The sequence below is a fragment of the Pundamilia nyererei genome, unplaced genomic scaffold (genome assembly GCF_000239375.1).
Source record: "Pundamilia nyererei isolate P.nyererei 1_Seehausen unplaced genomic scaffold, PunNye1.0 scaffold00015, whole genome shotgun sequence".
Lineage (NCBI taxonomy): Eukaryota > Metazoa > Chordata > Actinopteri > Cichliformes > Cichlidae > Pundamilia > Pundamilia nyererei.
In genome coordinates this window covers 2,742,353-2,767,502 of record NW_005187416.1, presented here as the reverse complement: position 1 = coordinate 2,767,502, position 25,150 = coordinate 2,742,353, and the positions used below count along the sequence as shown (strand labels likewise).

Below are 25,150 nucleotides of genomic sequence, written 5' to 3'. Positions count from 1 at the left end.
CAGCCTCATGAACATCCAAAAAAAGGATTACTGTGAACCGTGAATCACATGAAGCTGCTCAGGTAGAATCAAGAATAAAAAGTACGAAGCTGGAAATCTCCGTAACAGGTCCCCTTTAAATATGACCGCATTAATTTCCTTCTATTTCAAGAATCCATTCTGTGCAGAAGTGTCTTTTGTTCATTGAATAGTAAAACTATCATATCCATTCAGACTAATGAAATCCTTTGCAGCACTTTAGCAGCTCCTGAAGGTCAAGTGAGGCAGGTTTGATTACGGATTTTACAGACTGAGGCCATGAAGCAGAATCAGACGCCGGCTTTTATCACATCAGCTGGGACTGGTCGGTATCTGTTCTTTTTAACAGACCCGTATCTGTCCAATATATTTTCACTCTGATATACCGGACTAACTAATGTTAGCCACCTCACACGTTCCATGCTATCTTGTAAATAAATTGGTCCCAATTAATGGCTTGGATGCTTGAGGGAGAATAGATTAATTTATGGCTTTCCTGTAGCGACTTGTTCCTTAAAGGTGGGAGGGGCTCCAGTGGCGGTGCATTGTTTTGTATTGTACTGTCACTAGAAAAGAACAGGTGTTGCTTGGGGACGACTGGCCTCAGCTTGTCATTTATCATTTTTCATTATCCTTTAAAGACAAGGCGCTGGGCCATGTGATATTGAGTGGGCTTGCTTCAGTGATCCTGCCATTGAACGTTCGAGGCTAATTTAAAACGAGCCCTTCAAGCCCAGGAAATGCACGAGTCATGACAGTTCAATAAAACGAGCCACGGAAAGCAGAAATAAGAGACTCACGCTGAGCCTGATAAAGGTCCAACACTCCATTGTGCTGTTGTTGTTTTTAATACCGCACACATTAATCTCGTGCCAAAAGTAATGCCAATCTTTTCTAATCACATTTTCTTCTTTTACTTCAGACATTCTAGTTCTTTCCAAAGGTTCGTCACAGCCCCCATAGCCTCCTGACTTAAGACTGCAACTGAAACAGCAGTTAAACTAAAGTTATTTCCGAGACGATGTCTCCGAATGAGCCTTTATTTTCAGGCAAACGCTCATTTGGATATTTGCCAACCCCTCAGGCTGTTGTCGTTTTTTTTCCAGCTTGAGGGTAAAAATAGGTGAGAGGCTGTCATTTTTCTTTACGGACACTTTTATTTCTTAACTCTTTGGCAGTAACTAAGGTGCAGCGAGCATCAAGAGCCTGTGGCAGATAAGCCAACCTGCATGTGCACAGTTGTATTTGTGCGCATGTGCAGCTGCAGGAGTAATTATTCAGGCACCTTAGTGAGACAAGGTGGGACAAAATAAAGGAAAAGGGGTTAAGGGAGTCTGTTAGGATGTCTGAGGAGTATTTGACAGCCACTCACCGACCATCCATTCCTGTGCCGTTGTGACTCGTATTCCCCATCTGAGGCCACAGATAAGAGCCTACACGTCATATCTCACGCTATATAGCGTACCATCCTCCCAGCTTCACTTCCATATTAGTCTGATGTACTTACCTTTAGTACAAATTTAGCTTCCAAAGGACAAGAAAAAGGCTTATAAAATCAGAAATCACCGCTTGCCCTTTCTGCTGTGCGCGTGAATGTCCTTGCAGCTCAGGTTGGAGTTTGTTTTAACAACTTGGTGGGATTTGGCTCTTAAGGAGATGTTGTGGTCCTTGTTTTTGGTTGAGCTTCTTAGCGCTCATTAAGGCTCATCCTGTAATGATATTTTTCACACAAAAAAAGTGCTTTCCACTTGGGGAATTATCTATGTGATGATGTACCTGTGTACAAATTCAGGTCAGTAATGTAATGCTTGTCCAAGTTTAATGTGGCTAAAACTGACCGACCTGCACAGAGCCGTGACCTCCACCCCAAGCGAGACCTCTGGGAACTGAACACTGGCTGTGAGCAAGTTTGCTGACCGCAGGTCGACCTCACTAATGCTCTTATGGCTGAGTAGAACCAAATGCCTGCAGTCAGGTTCCATCCTCTGTTGGAAGGCTTAAAAACAGTAAAGTGGAGACAGACTGGCAGATTATGAATTGCTCTGGATTTAAATGTCTTACAATTCATGGCAGGAGCACAAGGTTTTTGGAAACAGTATTTTTTTTTTTGTATTTTTTTAAGATATGCAGGGTGCATTTTAAAAGTTCTGCCTACACTGTACAATTCAGATGAAAGTAACTTTTCAGTGTTGCGAGGCTGAAGTGAAGACTCGTCTGATTTGATATGCAGGCAAAAATTTCTGTGATGTATTCTGCCTCAAAACCTCTGCAAATAAAACCAAACTACTTGGATGACTAGAGTTGAGTTCTTCTATATTAAGAAGTCCATGTTTACTCATTACTTCTTGCATTATGAAAAATATATAAAAAAAAAAGAATGTGGATATTTTATTACATCCAAACAAAAGGCCCCAAAGTTTCCAGAACAACAGATCATTTTCACACTCAACACCATCAATCCTGCCAACAACAGGATAATGGGGACTGGCTCATTTAGCTAACAGAGCTAAATGAACTCAGTGTTTGCACTGCTCTTGAAGCCAGGAAACATTCATCACACAGAGACAAACTTCATTGCAGCTACAAGACACAATTCCAGTAATCCTAGCCATATGTCAAATTTGATTTCGGTGCTAATTTAATACATGCATTATTCCTAAATGGAACCTCAATTTGGCAGAAAGTCCTGTGGAGTCATTTAGTGAACATTTAAATTTCAAAATAAAATCTGGCGTGATTGGGGTTTCTTTTTGTAAATGCAATCCGCACAGGAAAACTGTGTTAAGGCCTTCAGGACGGCAACATTTCCCATCCAGAGCAACTCATTCTTTGCTATGTGTGTCTTTGTCTGATAAACTTCAATGAAATCAGAAGCGTGGTTTAATTGAAGCTTGCATTTTTTGAGCACCACCAACATAAAAGTCCAGGGGGGACTGCAACCTTCCTAAAACCAAAATATCTGTTGTTCTGTCCAAGCATCTGCAGTTGCCTGTTCAGAAAGAAAACATTGCCACTGACACTCCATCAAATAATGAGTGTGGTAGAACTTGACCTAAGCAGCTAAAGAAGGGCAGGAGACAGATGCTGTCCAGTGTAGCGAGTGATTTATTCATCATTTTTGTGACCAAGCAATATTTACAAAAATAAATAAGAAACTCAGCTCCATTATTAATCAGTTCAAATAAACATAACTGAACTTAAATCAACGGAAATTAAGGTCACATGCACACAGCTACACTGACCTGATCCTTCCTCCTCGAACACCTGCGTTCATCAGCTTAAATAGTCCACTTAACCAAACAATCTCACCCCTGTACTACATTACATAGGTAAGACAAACATTTCCCTACTCAAACGTATACTGCTACTCTTCCCTAGCAATAAAAATCTACAGTGTAATCGATACATATTACAACAATAAATCAATTTCTACATAAACACACTCTAAAATCAACTTTATTAAATTACAAGGATTCTCCCCCTTCTTCACCTGGTCTCTTCCTGTGACCTCAGACTAACCAGGAAACTATAAATACAGGAAGTGAAGCTACATTTCCTCCTTTTGATCCTGGAACAAAGGTAGGTAAGGTGAGTTCAAGCTAGACAAATTAACAGTTTAAATAAATAACATGTTAACTTAACAAACTTGTCAGAATTGACTTAAACCAAGGTGTTACGTTACATGGTCTGTAAAAGTGCAAAACGTAAATAAACCTGGGATAGTACATGTTTGCCTACTACATAATACATATGAGATATGGCTAAATCAAAACAAAAATGTTCACTGAAAATATCAAGCTTTTAACTCTGGACAAAAGGTGTTCTCACCCTCTTTGTCATAATGAGTAAACATAAAAAGGTTTGAGATTGATGTTGATACTGTTGCTATTTTTTAAACATAATTACATGTTGTTGCTCTCACTAATGCCATGTTCAATACTGAGCTAATTAGGGGTGGGGGGTGAGTTTTATTTACCCAAAAATGCAAAAATATACAAAATGAACTAACAATACAGGAGGTTTAAGAAAGAAATGCCCGATTAATAACTTAAGATAGCTCTGAACCAACTGTTATACAAAATAAAACTGATTTAACACAAGAAAAGGAGGCGACTTTAATAATTGGCTGATCAGAACAGGGGAATGCAAATACGAACAAGTCATCTAACAGCAAAGAAGCACAACCAACACTTAGTTTAATAGTCACGTCAAATTAATAATAATCAACACAAGACTAAGCAAATAGGTAACTTGCAAGTCAAAGAAAATATACAACATTTAAGATAAATTATTTAACTAATCTACCCCCCACGAGAGAGCTGCATTTGGTACGACCCATTCTGCAGCTAGCTAGCTGTGCGTGCTACAAATACAACTAATATATTTTAACAAGTAAAATACATTTATAAAATAAAAAACGCATGCATGGGGGCTTCACAACTTCACAGTTGTGTGGCTGCAGGTGCTGCAATCACAATAACATTTTCAAATCTTTGTGTCTTTATGTTATACCCACTAATAATCAGCACCCATGACCATCGCAGACTAAAATCAGGTTTAATCAGTCTGCACTCGTCAGCCGGGCCACCAGAGGTTCTTTCACTCGTTGCTCCTCAGACTGTGAATGTTTGTGAGCATTTTCTGTGGCTTCAGAGGAGATTTTACAAATCAGATCAAATAACTGCAGTGAGGATCACGTTATTGTTGCTTTTAGCTGGACATTAATACATTTCAATGCGAAGCTTGTGTTACAAATGGGTGCTAAAATGTTTGTGGTATCTATGAGGCTGGGGGGGGGGTGAAAAATGCAGTCGAGCTGCGTTACGAGAGAGGCAGAATTCAGATTTTTAACCACCAAGGCTTAAAAGTCTTGGTACCGCAGACCTCTGCTGCTTTGTGTCTCTCTTCTCCCTCCAAATTTGTGGCAGTTCAGTGCTAAATAGCTAAAGTACCCCTTGACAGGGTCCCATGTAAATGATGGGCCGATGCCGTAATGGCAGTAAATCTACATTAGATGTCTGAATGCCCGAGATGCATCAAAATTATGGCTCAAGTTTCACAATGGATTTCCTAAACAAATGTTTTAAACTGCTGTCAACGCAGAATGTGGGTGAACAGAGGACTTTGCAACATTAGTGACCCCCGGGGGAGCTGTCACATTACAGTGGCATTAGAGCATTGCTCACCCCAAGGGCAGATGCCGCTGCCTATAGTGGAACAGTTAGGTATATTAATTGAGTTAATGTTATGGAATAAAAGCATGAAAGGATCGTAGGTGTCTTCGCCTGTATTGACGCAGTCGGTCTCTGTGTGCGCTCTCGTGACCAGCGCACGACCAAATGCAGCACTTGCACTTGTCCCGATGATCTGTCTCCACCCAGGCAATCTGCTGGCACCATGGAAGATGCCACAGCGCATTAGCAGCGCTGTGACGGCATGTGGTGGCTCAGTGTGTGAAAGCCCTCCTCAGCAAGCCCCCACAGGGCCACTGATACCCAGAGTTGCTAACAGCTTTTGACTTGCAATTAGCCAGCCAAGTTTATCAGCAGCAATAGCTGCAGGAGCTGAAGCAGTGCTGCAGCTCGAGCGTGTTTGTGTGTGCGTGTGGCCGTTTGTCTGTCCGTGACTCGAGGGTATAACGGAATACGTGTCAGGCAGATATTCTCAACGCTACACGAAGAAAGCCATGCTGTGATTAATCAAAGGTGGCCGGGGTTATTGTGTTGACTTACTACTTTTTTTTTTTCTTTTTTTCTTTTTTTCGGTAACTCAGTTCATCCAGATAAGGATACACATCAACAGACAGGGCAATAACATGAATTCGGTGGTAGCCCATAAGGTCAGAACCTGCAAAATTGCATTAACTGAACCAGAGGGAAAGACTGTCATCTTAAGAAGTCCTTCCAGCACCCACCCCTCCTCCATCTCTGGCCTGTCTGCATGTGGGGAATTATATTACCCAGACCTCCTCCCAGTTATGATGAATCCCCAGCCCTGAGAAGACTGGCCAGCCCGACCTCCATTTGCGGGAGATTAGATCCTCTGATTACAATGCCAGCTACCTCCCAACACTAGATAAATCTTCAGTGGAAGCCCAAAAGCAAAGCCCTCCAGATCCATTGCAGTTAATAATTTAGTGTTCGAAGCGGACAAGTATTTATGATAATTCAAATGGAGCGGGAGATTTTTGACTGGACGGAAAACCTAAAGAATGGTTTCAAGTTAAAAATGGCATTTGCAAAGACTTAAATTTAGAAGTGTCCACATATTGAATTCATACTCGGTGTCATTGCTGCGCCACAAATGATATCCCATAATAAGAGTGTCTCGTGAAAGCTGAAATGTGTGAATATATTTATCTATGTGCCCAAAGGTGTTATGAACTAAAGTTCATGTAAAATGTCACATTGCTGTCAGCACTCTTATTATATAAATAATGTGCTTGCCTAAAAGCTTTTCTTGGCATATTGTGTGTCTGTATAATTGTTCATAGATCATTACGATGGGAATGGGCAAGAGAGGTGGCGGGGTTGGGACGTGGCTCGAATGCACGATTTGCACTGAGTGCGCTTAGCGCTGGGTTACTTAGAAGCACTAATATGACTGCATGAAAGATGCAAATTAGATTAGAGAAAAGCATTTTGTTTACAACACTTGTCCACAGCGATGTGCCGTCGGGATCAGAAACTGCAGAGCTTCAGTCTGATGTAATCTAAGAAGCTCTCGTCTGGTCTGCTGCGTACCAACATTTTAAACATTCTGGTCATTGTTTATACATCCCGATATATTTTAAAAAGTTCATTAGAAGCTGCATGGCTGTTACACAGTTGCAGTTTTTTAGTGTTCCTGTAGTTTATTTTAACAAGATTCTCGGCCAGTAGAACTAAGACAAACGAATGGATACTTAAAAAGCTTCAGACACCGAAAATCCGAAAATGTAAACGTCGCGCTAAAGTTACCGCTGATTTTGACTGATTGGTTTCATACTTCTGCCTCGTGCTATATTCACACTGCTTGTAAAAACATACAAAAAAGAGTAAGCCGAGCACGGCCACCTACGCTGACGCAACTACCCTCTCCAACCATCCCTGCGCTCTTTATGTGTGTTATATGTGAGAACACTGAAGCATGTGATGGTTGATGCTTCACCCCATTATTGCAGCAATGAAAAAAGCTTTTCGAGCATCACACAGCGACAAGTGTCAGGTTGTTGCTTCACATAGCAGGTTTCCACTGGAAAAAGCTTCATAACCCGTCACCTTTTGCCCAAGTAGTGTGAACACAGCACAAGCATGACTAAATCTGCTGATGCCTGGTTAGATGGGGTGAAGATTTGCAAACTCTGGAGCCTCTGAATAGAAACACTGTTCTGTGGACTGTGACAAAACAGTTTCTTTTGTAACCCCAACACCGTCTAGTCAGTGAGGATTTTGTGATATCTATCTGCAATAGAGTTAAAGCATTAAAATATCATGTTTAAAAATGTCAGTCGTCACATATCTTGTGAGAAATGGGGGTTTTATTGCGATATTCATAATCCACAGACTCACTAAAGAGTTTTCATTAGAACTATTTCTTTAATATAAGGCAGTTCCTGGATAATCCTGAAAATCCATCATCTGGAAATTGACTGTTAAGCCTGTCATTTCCTCCAAAGATCTCCTGAAACAATTTTATCTACTCATGGTATTAGGTTAAAGGTTATAAGCAGTGAAAGGTATCTTTAAATCAAATCCTCAAAGTTAAAACTGTGTGTATACCGCAAGTCAAACCTGTTTTTCTTGTCATTTTGCTTGGACAAAACAGTTTGAGAAAAATGAAAGCAAAGATGTGAGATGAACTTTCACATCACAGTCAAATGCACAGCTGTGTATTTGCTCTGCTGGAGGTATCAACCTTGAAATGCTCAAGCATGAATTGTGGCAGTGACACCTGCATCCATACCGAGCTGTTTATCATCACACATCGCTTAGACTCTCTGCCACCGACGTGACCATTAACATATAGATAGTCTCTGACTTCTGACCGTGATCTGTCCCAGGTGTCCATGAATTGTGACTACGTGTTCGTCAATGGGAAGGAGACGCGGGGCTCCATGAATGCCAGGGTCATCTTCAGCTATGAGCACCTGAGCGCGCCGCTGGAGCTGACCGTCTGGGTTCCCAAACTTCCCCTGCAGGTTGAACTTTCTGACAACAATCTGAGCTTCATCAAAGGCTGGAGGGTCCCCATTCTGCCCGACCGCAGGTGAGCCTCAAGTCCACCCTAAAACAGATAACATGCAATGTTGGAGACATCACAGTTCTCTACGATAACATCACAGTATTCAATAGATAGGAATAGTTTCTTTGTACGCTCTATATTGTTGCTCACACATGTTTTGGTTGTTTAGAACGTATCTGTGTGTTTATATTTTGCTGTGTTGTGTCATTATAGCAATTTTACAGTGTTCCCACTATTCACACAAATCCATCCTTTTATAATTGGTAGGTCAAAAGAACATATTCATCCATTTTTCCTGCATCCTTTGTGTGGTTTCAAATTACACCGGTAGCATATCAGAAGTAGAGTGTGCTTTGAAAAGGGCCTTCTTTACCTGCTCTGTGCAGCTTTTGTGAAAATTAGACCCGTTGCTATTTTAAGGTGCACAGAGATCCACTTCTGGGATGTGTTGTGGTACATCTGGTGGAGACTCAACCTCTGTTTTGAATGGATGCGATCATCTCCTGCCGCCACTGCAGACCCAGAACAAATCATAGCCGTGACGAGTGTATTTCAGGGTTTTGTCGTTCCCTTTATGAAACTTCAGCCAGACAGGCTTCAAAGATTTTGCTCTTTTCCAATGAGAAGCACATTGTTGTTTCACTCTCCTGTATAGTTGTGTAAAAAAGAAAGTGTCATTTTAGGACATGATAGAAATCATGCTTGTTCGGTCTTTTTCTAATTTTACCGTCTAAAACTTTAAAATTTAACATGCTGAATGAGGCCTGTAGAGTCTGATTGCATGGTCTAACCTTGGGGTAAAGTTTCTGGGAGCCACTCTTGGGAAGTTGTGGGATAGTGTTTAACACACATCTGAATCCTCAAGACCAAAGTGCACAAACTTTGAGGTGCTTTCACTTGCTGAAACAACAGCTAATCAAGCTGTTACTTCAAATTTTAATTCCTATAGAAGCTGTAAGGGTGATGGTAGTGGCACAGCAAAATATGATGTGAAGTTTATCTAAATCATTTAAAGACCTGCTAAGGACCAGATGATTTTTTTTATTATATCATGACGCATAAACATTACAGCTGAAACTTTCACTGCACTCTTTATACTACAACAGCAGCCACCACCGCTCATGCTCTTTCACATGAAGGTAAATTAAACACAAACTGCTCAACTGAACTGTGAACATAATGGAACAAAAACACCACAACTCAGTAAGACAGGGTAAGCACGAGAATAAATGCATGTTAACGTCTATAATTTGCTACTGCAAAACCACAATTTCTCTGATGTGCCAGATCTGAGTGCTACAGCGGCTAGTGCAATCTATAGTATGGACGTTTAATTAAATGGATTAGGTTAAATAGATTAACTTGTACTTAATCTGTTTAATTGCTATGAGCGTTTACAGTACAAAGAGTCTGGAAAATGTATAATGGTGTCCACAAAAATAAGATCTAAGATGTGGATAACAGCAGTTCTCCTTTGGTTTAAAGTTTTTTCTGCATTGACGCAAGCTGAGAAGAATTGAACGTTACATATAATAGTATGTTTGAAGGGAGTAATTTAACACCTCGTTGCTGTCTTTTCTGTTCTAAACTAAACCCTATGGAAAAAAAAAAAAGAATAGAGCAGGAAAATATTCAGTGGAGAAAAATCTATTTTGAAAATATCTTATTTTTGTACATGATTACATGAAGACTCATTATCCAAAGTGCATGGTACCCTGCAGTCTCACACATTAGAAACTAAAAAGCTGTCCAGCCTCCATTTCTGTTATGCTGTTATTTTACGGGTAGTTGCCTGTTTTGGCCCAATTAGGTGCTCTGGCTCAGTTACACAGCAGACGTGTACCTTACAAAAAGAAGCTTTCAAGTGCAAATTGATCCACTAAGGTTTGTCATGTATGTGTCAGACCCATCTGAACCCATTTTTCACAACAGGTCCGAGACAAAGGCTTAATTTGTCTTTGAGTTAAGAACACAGAAACATTTTTTGCTCCAAATATTTCTTGTACTTCCAGGTAGATAATGATGTTTTTGGACAGTCTGTGGGAGTCATTTGGGCTGCTACTCATGGCCCAAAATGATGGTTAGAGTTGAACAGTTGTTATTATATTTCCAAGAAACTCCTTCACACCTGTGTACTTTTCCTCCAAATACCTGTGACTAAAGTACTGTGATATGGTCACCTGCACTCAATCAAGAATTGTAAGGTGTTCAGGCCAATTGCCCTTGTGTCAGTGTTATCAAAAATTGTGTCAGCAGAAAGGATCCAGCAGGCTATGAAAAACTAAACTGTTGCCTGCAAACCTTAAAAATATGACGCTTGACACGGCACCAGCTGGAGATTGAGGGTTTTGGAATCGAGACCTCTGTGAAGAATGCGGACCTAGTAAAGGAACCAAGGCTCATTTACAATATTGCAGCGCTTATATCATGCAAGAAGCAGTAGCAAACGAGCCCACAACTTCACAACAAATGTTTAATGGGAGCATTAACACTCGCACGGGTGGCTGCTGTCGTTGCTGCCGGAGTACATCACTGTAGACCAATTCCATTTCTACCAAAGCTGAATACAAATGGCATGCTTATGGGGTTGTTTGAAGAATGAAAGTATTTCAGATGATTTAGAGGACTTGAAAAACACCTTGCATAGCCTTATATTTCAAATGTGCTATGGAAGGTATCTTATTTTGACATGCAAAATGTGTCTTAAATGCCCCCCTTAGCACCATTTATTCATTTATTTGTTGTAGGTCCAGTCTATAATAGTACAAATGCTGTGTTTGTGCTTTTATCAGTGTTGTGTGTTACGTTCCAATGGCGTTTTTGCCGTTTGTCCAGCACGCCTCACCGAGCCAGCAATCTTATGTGACGTAACTCCCATTATCGCCTTTGTTACCCACATTTTGTGAATTTCAATAGATGCAATAGTTGGTTCAAGCAACTGGCTACGGCTTTAGCAGTCTGTTTCTCTTAAGCGTGCATCTCTACAATTCTTCCAGCCCATTTTCTATGCATATAACTTCCCCTCTGACTTCATAAAAACAGTCATCAAAGACCCCTTGCGAGCCATTTGCGGTTGCTGTGATTGCCACACAGCTAGGCCAGAGGAATTCATTTCGCTGTTCCTTTTTTGCATGCTGTCATTTGGATTTACTTTCATTCTTTACTTTTTCCTGTAGTCCTGTGCCACATCAGGAAACCGCAGACAAAGGCGGCTTGCATCTTTCTTGATGGTGCCACATACGGACTGCTGAAGCTGTTAATACACACTAGAATGGCCTCCCCACAGGAGTCTGTGTTTTCAGTCATATTTCTATTGTTGAGATTGAACACATCTTTTCATGTTTGCTACGGAGCATATTGGGCTTTTTCCTGTCGTCTGATGCATATCCATATCAGCTCTCCCAGCAGCAATGACTGAATATTTAATCATGAAATATGCTGTAATTACGTGGTACCCACACCTTGAAACGAAATGCTACTTCACCGCATCAATATCTGCCCGTGTTTGCATATCTTGATGCTGTACTTCACATGTATCATCCCAGAGTGTCTATGAAGCATCTATCTGTGAATCATAATGGATTAAAGCTAGAAAAGCTGCTAAAAACCCCTTAAAAAAGGCCCATGTTTATCTCGTTGAACACATGGAAAGCTCACATACGGCCGCATGGGGGTTTCAGACATTCCTCACGTTAAATGTCAAACATCTCTTTCGAAAACATCAGGTTATGCAGACGAGAGATTTTAAGCCCTGAGAGAAATGAAGCCAATGTGGAGGTGCCAAAAATTGCATTTCCTCTGATAACTACTTCAGTCTGGCTCCAGAGGTCTCTTTAGTTAATTTTCCCTTGAAGAGAGCTGTGTGGGAACTGTTTTGTGTCTACTGGACCTCTCGATGTTTGTGTTGTTATGGCTAGATATGTATAGGCTTTTCTTGTGTTTTAATTTAGTGTTACGGTTCAGCAATTAGCAGGTTTCTTGTGCCTTTTTTCCACTACTCGACTAGGTTTTTAGGGTTTTCCATTTGGTGACAGTACCTGCTACCAGGTACTTTTAGTACCTAATTGGCCAGCTGAGGTGAGTCAAGCCAAAAATGTGATGTAAACAGACTGCATCCCACCAGTTGGCCAGGAAGTGATGTCACTGGATGAGTCATAGAAGTGACTCATTCATGAGAATCAAATGCACGATTTTTGAAACTTAGCAACGAGGGAAATGGCATCAAAACCAACACTGTGAGTGTCCAGAGTGTCCACAACCTTTCTTTGTCTCTCTTCTTTACTCCGAGTGTGACACAAGGCCATTGAGCGAGCATCAGGTACACTATCGCCACATTGTGTTGTGTTTATGTCCCATACAAATTATTTTACGGGACTTTCTGGCTGTTTTGCTGTAACGATTCCATCCACATTGAGGTGATACTCTACTGTAATGGAAAACGACTGAAACCAAGTAGAGTCAGGTGGAGCTGAGCCAAGTAGGTACTGGAGGAAAAGAGGCACTGGTGCATTGCATCCATACAGTCTGTGGATGTAGTTTGCTAAATGATTTTGCAAGACGCAGCTGATAGTTTAACAAAAATTTGTCTCTTGAGCCTAAAAAACCCCTGAAAAAAAGCAAAACAAGATTGATTTTAGCATTTTGACCACACCAATGCCTCAAATTGGGGGTGACAAACCATCTTTAAGAGTACTCAGTCACCTGAGTACATTAGAGGGGCAGCTCAGGTTGAGCTGTTTAGAGACAACGTTAGAGAGAAAAGGTTGAAGTGGTTTGGATGTGCAGAGGAGGGACAATGAATGTATTGGATAAAGGTTATTGAAGATGGAGCTGCCAGGCAGATGGAACAGAGAAAGACCACAGACGAGGTTCATGGATGTAGTGAAGGAGGACATGCAGAGGGTTGGTGTGATAGAAGACAGATAATCGGGAGGCAGGTTATCTGCTGTGGCGACCCCTAAAGGACACAGCTGAAAGAAGGAGGAGGAGAAGAAGAGGAAGACACTGTGTCATCGTGGAAATGTTGCTATTTGCATGATGCTCCTTGTCTTTTGGACATTTTATTGTTCAAAAAGAAGAGTGACAGTTTATTCTTTACTTTGAATCCACATGTGGACGTGTGGGTTCGTCAGGAAGCATTTCATGTGTTACACAGCTTAGGGCTCTACAGTGCTGACCATATAATCCTATTATCTCTGGCACGAGCAGCCTCCTGTCTTAGAGAGTGACATCACTTCCAAAAATGGACACTTGGATTTGTCCAGGCGAAAAGAATGTGAATTTCATCATCTGTTTTTTGAAATCTGGAAAAGCTGGAAAAAAAAAAGAATACTTTGTGTTCCCTCTTTTTCCCACGTTTTAAATTGAAGAAACCACACAGTTGCATTCCGACTTGAAACCAAAATTTCAAACTTGGGATTTGCTTTAACCTTGAATGACAAGACTTTGAAACATCACCGTGACTTTCTATAAAGCAACCTGGACACCTGCCACAAACAAAACAAAACCAGTGCCAATAACTATCTGCAGCAGAACTAGCAGGCTTTATTGAAAGCGACTAGACAGACATCAACAGGATTTACAAGAACTCATCTTGTTCTTGACTAATGCCAGCGCTAACAAAGGATATCAGGTTGAAGGCTGTTTGTCCTGACCTTGGTCTTGTTTGTTTACATTCATAATGAAATGCTGCCATAATGAATTAGATGGTGTTTACAAAGGCTTGCTGCGGTACTGTTGCTTGTTAGGCATCTCAAACAGTAAGACCAGATCATGATGATAATCTCTATTATTAGTCTTTTCAATAACTCCTCTCAGTCCAACTATCGCTCACTCTTATCGCTTATTTTCCTCTTTCTCTTGCTGACGCTCCTTTACACAAACCTCTAAACCTCCCTGCACTCCTTCCCTCGCCTCCTTAACTCTCATTTTCCTTTCTGTTGCAGTCTCTCCATCCCAGAGTCCTTCGCTTCCGCAAAGTGACACATTCTGAACCTTCACACACAGCGAGGTCTCTTGGCCTGCAGTGGGCCTCTGCCACAGTGCAGCAGAATTGCTCACTGGCTGCATTATCCAGCAACATGCTCTAAAAAAGGAAAGAAAGTGTAATCGGGCGAGCAGCCCGTGTGCACCGAAGCTGCAGCTTGTACGATTGTATCAGTGACTCTAATAAGAACAGACAATATTCTTCTGAGGGGGAAAAAATATCAACCTTATTTTCAGGTACAGACTTGGGAAGGTAAACTTTCACTGACCTGACCTAAGAGTTGAGAAACTCCTTGACAGAGACGGAGTAAGTTTTATTGTCTCATTGGGTTTTTCTCTGCCTTTAAATGAATAAGTAACTGAGAGTGGAGTCTCAGTGTCTGCTGTGGAGTTAACTCGCTTACTGACTAACAGCAGCAGAAAACTACATGTCCTGAAGCTGCACCATCAGTATCCAATGCACTGAGATTGTTTCTATGTTCCAGTTTTTCAGTTCAGCATCTTTTTGCATGAAGTTGCTTTTAAAAGTGATAGAAAACAGAAGACCTTTGCTTTGATCGAGCGTGCTGTTTTGATTTTAGCTTTCCTGAAACTTTACAAGGTTGTTTTTTAATACATTTAGGGGACTTGAAGGACAGTACTAAAAGGAATATTTAAAGCTGGCAAAGCAAAGGCTGACACATTTGGACCTTGTGTGGATTGTATGAGTCGATCTCCAAAAGCACAGGATTTTTCGTAACCCATTAGCATCCTTTTGTTAGAACCTTCTTCCGTCTCTTAAAGTCCATTTACTTTGCTGACTATGTCATTAATGAAGAGAACATCTTCAGTGCTTGTTTTCTTAGGCTTCACAAAGCTCCTTCTGAGCCACAGAAGATGTTTTATAAAGGATTTTTCTATTTCTACTTCCATTTCTGGGAAGTTCGCAGAAATCAACTGATAATGAAACCTTGTCCCCAAAATGTTTTGGGTAAATTTAGAGAGTAATTACATTTTTCACAATTATTTATAATAATTCTTCATGACGCTTAAAATGGTCTGTGAGATTTTGGCTGAAATCGAGTCGTCAGACCAGACAACATTTTTCCAATCTTCTGTTGTGTGCTTTAGCCCATCTGCTTGAAGGTTCGTAATGTTGTGTATTCAGAAATCCTCTTCTGCCAATCTCCTCCAACATCAGGAAGACCAAAGAACTGCTTCTCATTGGATAGTTTCTGTTTGTCAAACTATTCTCAGTAAACCCTAGAGATGGTTAGGTGAGGAAAATCTCCACAGATTATCAGTTTCTGAAATACTCAGACCAGCACATCATGCACACCTTTCTTCCCCGTTCTGATTCACAGTTGGAACTTCAACAGGTCATCTTGACAATGTCTACATGTCTAAAGGCATGAAGTTGTTCTAACTTGCTTGGATGATTAGATGTTTACATTAGCAAGCCTTTGAAAACGTGCACGTGATGAGCCGGTGAGCGTAGACATACTGTTCTAATGTTGTACTGATGGATGCTTATAGAAAACATGGCAGAAACTTAAGCTGTTTTCAAACGCTTTTTCTATTCTTGGATGACGTTAGTCAGAGAAGGATGTCCTTAATATGGTCATTTCAAGCCCACGCCAGGAGGGTGCCAGCCAATCAGAACAAAGTTGGCTCAGTCTGAAATGGCTACAGTGAAACCAGATCATTGCAGTTTGTAATAGTTTAAGCTTTAAACTAAACTGTTTGTAATTCCCTGGAGAGTACACATATAGTTTTACATATACTAATGTTATCATTCTCCCGAAATCTCTGTCGCTTTTACCTGTGAAGTACAAGAATTCATAGCTGCTCGGGCACATTAACTGTGATAGCGCCTATTATTTTCATTCATTTCAAAGCCATAAATTCAACCGACCATAGTCACTAAAGTGATAAATCCATGACCCAAGCTTAATCAAAGTAAGAGAAGTTCATGAGGTGAAGTTATAGTTGCTTGGATGAACAACTTCATGCAGACATGTCCAATGACCCATGAGAGCCTAATGGGGGGCCCTTTTGTTTCTAAACATCATATAACCTGCCAGTGCTGAAGTGATGTGCTGTGGAGAGGAAGCGCGCTGAGATGAATGAATAATCACACCCAGCAGGTGGGACAGGTCTTGAGGTAGATGCGTTACGGTACAATATAATGCATTTTGATGTTAAAGTAGTCGATTCAAAGTGTTTATGAGACCTCTGGATAGAAGCGCTTAGCCTGGTAATCAAACCCATTCCTTAAATTAATGGACAGGTTATATACTTTGTCATTGGCTGACGGGCCAAAGCCTCTCCTGAATCTTAAATCTTCAGATAGTTAAGGCGAAGCAAAGATTAAGCAGAGGAGTGCTTTTTAAGCGTAAACTGGCAGATTGTCAAGCCTGCTGTGGGAAGTTGGGTAACTCATACATCTTGTTGTAGAGCAGATTGCACTCAGTGGGGGATGCACCTGGCATGCTTAACCTCACTGCCCAGGGCTCCTGTGAAATAAAAAGGGCTTCGGTCCAAAACTCTGCTCCGTGGTGCTTATCATTCCTTCCCTGCTGGCTCCGAGGACTTTTTACTCATCGCCACTGCATCAGAACAGATAATGTGATGGATTTGTACGGAGTGGTGCTGAGTTTGTCATCGGAGTTGTGTCAAATTATGAGACGAGCAGACCCCTTAAGAACAAAAGGCAGAAATCGAGACATAGCATCATGACACAGGACTGAGCGTAACTTAGCAGTGAGCAGATGCTCAGTTTGAAGAAGTGACAAGTTATGATTGGTGATGGTTTAGTCTTGTGGGGTTTTTTTTTTTTCTGATGCTCTTCATCTTTTTGGCAGCTTATTTGGCCAGAACAAGGGTACCGGGCTTCCATAACATTCTCAAACTCCACAACTACCTTAAACTTCTGCCCTTTCTTACTCCCAGTGTGAAAGGGGCTCCATCCATCCACCCATCCATCTTCTTTCATTTATTCAGTTCAGGGTCTGGAGCCTGTCGCAGCCGTTAGAGGCTGGGCACAACCTGCACAGGCCACCAATCTGTCACAGGGCTAACAGGTAGAGACAGACAACCACTGATGCTCATATTCCATCTTAGCCTAAATTTTGACACATCAACCTGAATTACTGAAATCAAGGAAGAACAGACTGAACTCTGCAGACTAACCTGCATGTTGAAAAGTGACACTAGAGTGACAGATAAGCCTGGATTTACAAAACGTGCAAAATAGTGTGTGAGAGGGTGATTTACAAAAGAGCCAAGGTCTCAAACTAAGACACGATATTCAACTAATAGAGCAGGTGTAGCTCGTTCATTGTAATTGAAAAAGCATATAAATATAGGTTAGACATTACGGAGGCAGTATGGCAGACAGAGTCATTATAATTCAAACAGGCTTCAATAATGAGTGAAATGAAAACCTTGTGCGCTGTCCATGGTCCTGAAATTATAACAGTTTCCTTTAAAAAGATTTATTCAACTCAAAATTGAAGCATATCGACACAAATACACTGAAAAACAATCAAACCAATTCGAAACATCAAAATGAAAATGGACCACCGTTAAGACTTTCCAAGCCAGACTTCCATCCAAGTGCTCATTATGTTCAGAAAAGTAAATGGCCTTTTTAGAAAAGGGTCCAAAGTTAATGTTGTCGTCCCTCCGCTCTCTTGATTCTTCGGCGATGTGGAAGTCCTGCCACAGAAGCAACGGTAGAAAAGAACCTGATACCAAAAACTGAAGAGTTGCAAGACGTTTCATTACCGTTGGTGTTGCGTGACTTGTTTTAGTTGGAGGTTCTAGGTTATCTCCAAGTTTCCTGTGGAATTCCAAATAAATTGACATGAATCAATAAATGTGTGACGCTTCCTTGGATGTGCTGCGGTGTCTCCTTCAGGCAGAAATAACGGGCACGATATTAAGCGTAAAAGCAAAAATCTGAGTTTAGTGCAATTAGCAATAAATTGTGTGCTGTGAACATTAATAAATAAGTTTGCAGCTTCCTTTTTTAGAAAGGGAATCCTGTGAAGGTACACTTGATTGATAGTCTATAGGGGCTTAAATATTGCTTTCATGCCATTTATAAATTCAGTGTATTTGTAATTTTTGTGTGTGATTGTTTGTGGTGTCATTCGAACCGCTTGATTTCTATTGTGTGGGTTATTTTTCTTTGTACTTTTTTGTTTAATCTGTGGACCGCAGGAAAAACGGTTGTTTCTGCCGTAACAAATGATGGGGATCTGAATAAAGAGTGGGGAAGGTTTGAAGACTCGGACTGACAATACTCATACTCAGCTCATACTTTATACCCCTCTAATGTCCCGTGTTCTGGATTCTTAGCCCTACTGCTCAGTCCGATACAGCTTTAGTTTAACCCTGTACTTGTTCCTCTCTTTCCAAGGAGCACTAGAGACAGCGACGCGGACGACGAAGACGACGATCGCCGGGTGAGTCGAGGCTGCACCCTGCAGTACCAGCGGGCCCTGGTCAAGGTGCTCACACAGTTCCACACCACCTCCACAGAGGGCACTGACCAGGTTATCACCATGCTGGGACCCGACTGGCAGGTGGATGTCACAGACCTGGTGCAGGACTCCCTGAAGGTGGCTGATCCCAGGATTGCGGAGTTGGTGGACAGGACGGTCCTGGTGGGCCTGGAGCTGGGATCCACTGTGCTGAAGGTAAACTCCTTTAGACACCCAGAGATTCACATTAATCAACAGGGAACAGTTAGGAGCCTTGTAAATGACAGATGATGCATGCGTTAGCTTAAAAGATGAGGAACAAAGCACATTACTCTTTACAGTACTCTTACGCCAGCGAGCAGAAGGGTGGTTCTTTTGAAGACTCTTAGCACTTTGATTAAAGGATAATGCTAGGCCTCATGTCCATAGCTGAGGCCATCGTTGCTGGTTAATCTACTAACATTGCACAGTGCCAACCAAATCAGAACAGGAAAAACAGACCAGTAATGCCTGTAATAATCCCGCATTATTAAGGTAATGGGTGGGTGGTGGGTTGCTGCATACAATTCGGGGGTAATTTCGCAGCTCATCTTTGTTTTCACTTCTTCCCTCAAAACCCTTGTTTGTCGGTTTGATTGCTTCTTTTTCATCATGCCGTGTTCCCTAAATCTCAGCAATAAATTTGACTGCAGTTTAATAACATGGAACATAACGCTGAGGTTGTCATAAACAAGATTTATCCTTGAAGTTTATAGCCTCCAGCCCTTTCACAATCGTGCCACTTTTTACCCTTTTTCCTTTTCACTTGTTGTCGATTGTGAAACAAAAGCCCATCAGTCTGTCTGTAAGCGTATGATGCTGTTGATGTCCGCTTCTCTCAAGCAAAAGAGCTGCTTGACATAAAGTGCATGTAAGTGCGTCAACCGAGACAGGTTCAGAAGTCCTTATAAAGAAAGCGCCACAAGTTATTACTCCTGGGCTGTGATTTACGATTGCTTCGCTGGTCATTTATGGGGACAGAGAGAAGTAACGGTTGGTGAGAGTTTTGCTCACCATGAAAGATCAGTTTCCGCCTGTCAGGGGAAAGAATAGTTGCCTGATGGATGCATCTGATGGTGGTGAAATAGGGAGAGAAGATATGAGTTGCCATTCCATCATTTTAAATGAGCAGTAGATCATTTGTAATCTGTTGATGGGTATGAATAATTATATATCAATTTACCACCAGATGTAACTTGCCACATTGACTCAAAGCAATTGTACTAAATAAATAAATAAAGTTTTAAGAGACCGTGCCATCATTCATTTTGAAAGTTTTAAAAAGAATAGTACTGAATCCAGGATGGTATCATTCAGCAAATGTCCAGAAGTCAACAAGACATCAGAGCTTTGCTGGCAGCTCTAAAGCTGCACTTAAAGCACACATGGCAGTATTTTGTGATCATCAGTATACACTAAATACTACTGACACCAATGGAAATGCTGTTTGCAGGTATTTCTAATACATTTTTAAGAAGTCAGATTTGTGTCGCCGCTGGAAAAAAACAGTGGCACCGCCATGTCGGCACCAGATTCCGTGATCATTCATCCAGGAATCATGGAGACAAATCAAGGCGTTGTTTTCCCAGGGTTCTGTCACACTAGCAAATAAAAATAGGACAGCAACCTTCTTCCAACTAGAAGGTAACCACTTCACAGTGGTTGCCAACTGGTGGGAGGCAACCAGCCACCGAACAATAGTGTTCTAATGCAGGCTTAGTAAATCACATGATAGCGTGGGGCTAGGTTTACTTAATTGTGACCCACACCCATTTTCGCACCTTGGCACGTGTGATTAGGCAGAGGAACAGTAAGAGGTCCACGACCCTCTTTGGGACACTCCCACAGGGCTTAAAAAATCTGGGATGCCCCACCCATTGCTCTTAGGACTGAAGAAGCATCTCGGAACGTAAAGAAATCTAGACGCTTTTTTCCCCAAACTCCTTAGACTAATGCATGTTTGCTGTTTAATTTATACATGTAGACAGAATGCCAGCATGTTGAAGTTAGTCTGAGTCGGTTTGATGAGCAACACATTGCTCTGCAATCGAGATCTTGACCCATCTGGTTATATTCTCATATAAAAGCAAGGTTGCCCAATGTCTATATCAGGGGTGGGTAAAATAAAATCCTCCACAAACAGTGACGTCGTCACTAGAGGACGGCAATTTAACTGCAAAATGATATAGACCAGGGTTAGGCAACTCCAGGCCTCGAGTGCAGGTGTCCTGCAGGTGAGACAACACAGCTGAATCACACGATTAGGTCATTACCAGGCCTCTGAATAAGTTAAAGACATGTTGAGGTGGACCTTTCGTAATTTGAATCAGCTGTGTTGGATGAAGGACACATCTAAAACCTGCAGGACACCGGCACTCGAGGCCTGGAGTTGCCTAACCCTGGTCTATATCATTTTGCAGTTAAATTGCCGTCCTCTAGTGACGACGTCACTGTTTGTGGAGGATTTTATGAATCTTTTTGAATGTCGGCACAGTTTTAATTGACCTCAGATCAGCGGGCAGAATAGGAATGCAAGCACAGATCTGATCCAGGAACAGTTAAAAGGTCTGCGCCTTATAAACAATGAGCACTGATCATTTCTGTGCATGTAGATGACAAGAAATTAGCGATTTTCTGCAATTTATCACAGTCAATTCTGACTTGACCCCATTTACTCACGAAGTAGTAGCAAACGGATTCCATTTTCTCGTCATATTGATGCACCAAAGTTGATTTAAAGGCAACCTGGTCCCTGTTTTCCAAGCAACCATTTCAAAGCCAACAAGACTAATGGAAAAGACCGGTTTAGACATTTAGAGCCGCTCCTCTGACATCACCAGGGTGGACGTTATTCCCCATTTACTTTGCTGTAAGTTTAAGCTCCAAGCGGGACGTTAGCTCTTCATCAATATTATTATTAAGTCAAATGATCAGTAAGCACTCAGACAAAATTAAAACTCCAGCTGCTTCGAGAGTCCGCCTTCTGCCCCTGCAGCTCAGTCCCTGTAGGTGTTAATGAACAACTGCAAAGTGGAAGGCAACTTAATGGAAAAGTGCAACGTTAAAGCAACTTGGAGGAAACAGAGATTAGATGTCTGGGCACCAGCTGTTCAGTAAGACAGACCGACGGCTTACAAAACTGAAACTACAAAGAAGTTTAGAGATCAGAGCATGTTTTACTAAGAAGACTTTCTGAAAATGAGCTGCATATATCTCAACAATGGTCCTCTTGCTGAATTTTTCAGTCTGTCAGAGGTTCAAATTATCTTTGAGCCTTATGAGGCTGATTCAAATTGTTCACCAGCTCATGAATAGGAATAAAGAGAGGAAACAGCTCTTCACCATTTAGTGCAGTATTTCAGACAGTCATTTGATTTCAGGCTTTTTGTGCTGGCAGTTGCTGATTATTGCATGAATTAAGCCCTTCTGTGTTACATCTGACAGGTCTCTGCTAGGACAGGGAAAAGGGAAAAAAAAACTGCCCTTCAAGAGGTTCAACCATAAATGTAACAGATGCTGTTTTTTGTGTAAATGTTATCTTTACGTTCCGAGATCAACAAGCAAAACGATGACTTTCAATGAATATCCGCTAAACCTGTTGGGAGCCGTTGGGGAGGGGGTTTAATCCAGAGGATTACTGAACAATAGCTGCTTCCTAAAGTCAAAAGCCAGACTTGGACAGTATTCAGCGTTCGTCCTCAGATCCACATTATTCATTTAATATGTGCAAACACGCAATCACCCGGCGACAGACGGCAAACTAGAAATAAAATTGAGTCTAATCTACAGGAATTTTAATCAGTATTTAAAATATATAAATATTAGCGCACCTTAACAATGTGAAAAGTTTCACAGACAAATTAAATGGATTTGCTGGGCAAATGGTGGCATTCATTGTCAAAGAATCCAGCTGGAGTTGCACAGATCTATACAATTAATTCATCTTTCTGTGTTTATCACAGTCTTCAAATGCAATCACATCTTTAGTGAAAAGTAGACGGATGTAAATAATTTAGCGGAGCTCCACAGGGGAAAGGATCAAACATGCATTAAAGTGTTCGACGGTTCAAGAACTGCTGAAATATGCAGGAATATCGGCACCCATATCACATGAAAGCAAACCTGCTTACAAACCCGTTGCTGAAAATGCATACACGAGGGCGTGATTATACGGAAATGTATTATTAGTCCCAGCATCAATCCCGAGACGTGAGATGCACAAGAGCAACGTCTTGTGACTTAGGACATTTGTCATGTGTCATTTCCCCCCTCCCATCTCTTATCTGTATGCTTTAATCCGTCCAATAAAATTGAAGATGCCCCCCGAGAAGGTAATTTTACTTGCGTGACTATCAGGGACACTGGGCAGACCGCTCTGCTGCGAAGCTCTGTAGCCGCCGAGGGAACCCTTGCCTCGCAGGAGGAGGACGAGGAGGAGCAGAGGTTTATTCCGCAGCTGTTGTACCCACTTACTGAGAGTGTGGGAAGCTGTGTAATTGCCCGAAAGTTTACATGACAGTGAAAGTTGCAAGCAGAGAGGTCGTGTTTAACTTTTTTCCACAGCGCTTCAAGAGGTATTACATTTGTATTTCATCAGTTCATCCTCTTGGAAGAGAAACGCTTTATGTTTTGTGCAAACAAGCATAAAGAGGGAAAAACATCTCGCCGCTCGTCGGTGTTAATTACCCCGATGGAAGGCATAATGAAAAATGCCCATCATGTCTGCGAGATGAAGGCGAGAGCTGGGAGAAGTCAGAGTGCAGCCAGACTAAATTGACCTGTCGCGCGAGTCCACAAAAACTAAAAACCTGGCTTCAGCTTATTGCGCGCTCTGAATATTAAATCGCATCAGAAGTTTTCGTGATTCGAGTTATGTGATGTTTTTAACCATCGCCGCCTCGCATGTGTTCTACAACAGCTAGGTACAACAACTGGGTTCGAGGTGAACTGTGAATGTGCTGAAGTGTATTAATTATGCAGTGTTTACTTCTCCAAAATAGAAAATCTATTTGCTGCAGAAAAATAATAAATAATACTACTTTTTTTTCACTTTTTCTATTTACAGTACCAGTAAATTTCCAGCTGGTTGGAGCTCTCTGTATATCCTATAAAAACAAAGATAAAACTACATCCTCACTCTTTGGAGGTCCCAAGTGGCAGCAAGAGAGAAAAAAAGAAAAGCTGTTTGACTTTTAGAAAATGTAAAGCGCTTTCAGTATGCGGGGTTCATAGTATAATGTCACATTCTGTTTGATAAGATTCCCCACTAGTCTCAGAAATTATTTTTATGCATACTGTGTGCATATAGTGTCTCAATTAGTGGTAGCGGCATGCTCCTACTGCAGCTCAGCCTGCATGATTCAGACGTACTTCTACAGTGCAACTCTGACTTTCAACCAGCGAGGGTTTCTTCTGGGGTAATAAAGGATAATGAAAGTCCAGGAGGTTTAAATTGCCTTGCAGATCCCTGCATCGAAACCTTTGATGAAACAGGATTTAGCTTTCACTTCACAAAAAAAAAGCCTATTGATAATCCTTTCTCAAGGTCCCTTTTCTCTCCAGACTGATGTGTAGTTTTCTGGAGGGGTGGGAGGATGCTTTATTGCCTGAAAGGTGACTTGTTTTCAGATGTGTCTGTGCTGCAGCTGACACTGGGATACCCATAAAAACTACACCTAGCATGAATAAATATCCCACTGGATATTATGTAGCATCCTACATCCCAAAGTATGATTTATTGAGCACACGATTTGAGGAGAAAAGTGCAGAGGTGTATTAAGGACAAGATGGTGGGATGCAAGTAATATGCACTAGTATGGTTTTTTTTTTTTTTTTTGGTGAAGAGTCACTGCCAGTCAGCATCATTTTGCTGCTTGGGCTCACCATTGATCTTCTGTTTGCTCTAAGCATCAGCGAAACAGTGTAAAGCCTTGCAGATCGACAGAGCAGCTTCCAGTTTAAGAACATGTAAAGTGTGACTGCTTTCCTGCTTCACTTCCCCTGCCTGCAGCACCGATGACAAATTCAGCTGGGAGCTGGGCCAGAATGAGCTGCATAACCACAGCTGACCTGTCCTCTATGGCAGAGAAAAATGCAGATGAAAGACATCATCATTCATTTCTCGGCGCAGCTATGAATCAATGCTTGTCCCTGCTTGTTAAATATAGTCAAAATAGCTCTGTTTACTTTCTGGTGGGAGGTTCTGGCTTTTCATACAATAATTATCGCCCACTGTCAGCAAGGGAGAAAGTATTCTCGAGGTGAAAAGGATTGGCATTTTCTGCAGTTTCTCAGGCTCTTTTTTTTTTTTTTTGTTCCTGATCGGTTAGATTTTATATGAACCACGGCAGGAGATGCAAATTGTGGATAAAATATTCACTCTGTTGTGGAAGCATATAAAGAATTGATCACAATGG

General features: G+C 41.4%; 1 protein-coding gene across 1 annotated transcript in view; it reads left to right on the top strand.

Moving 5' to 3' along the window:
* tmem132e (transmembrane protein 132E) overlaps positions 1-25,150 on the top strand; it is a 135,273-nt gene that overhangs the window by 89,811 nt on the left and 20,312 nt on the right. Inside the window, exons 6-7 of the mRNA XM_005725417.1 lie at positions 8,060-8,265; positions 18,632-18,911. Of these exons, the coding sequence (XP_005725474.1) occupies positions 8,060-8,265; positions 18,632-18,911 (486 nt within the window). The remainder of the gene's footprint in view (positions 1-8,059; positions 8,266-18,631; positions 18,912-25,150) is intronic.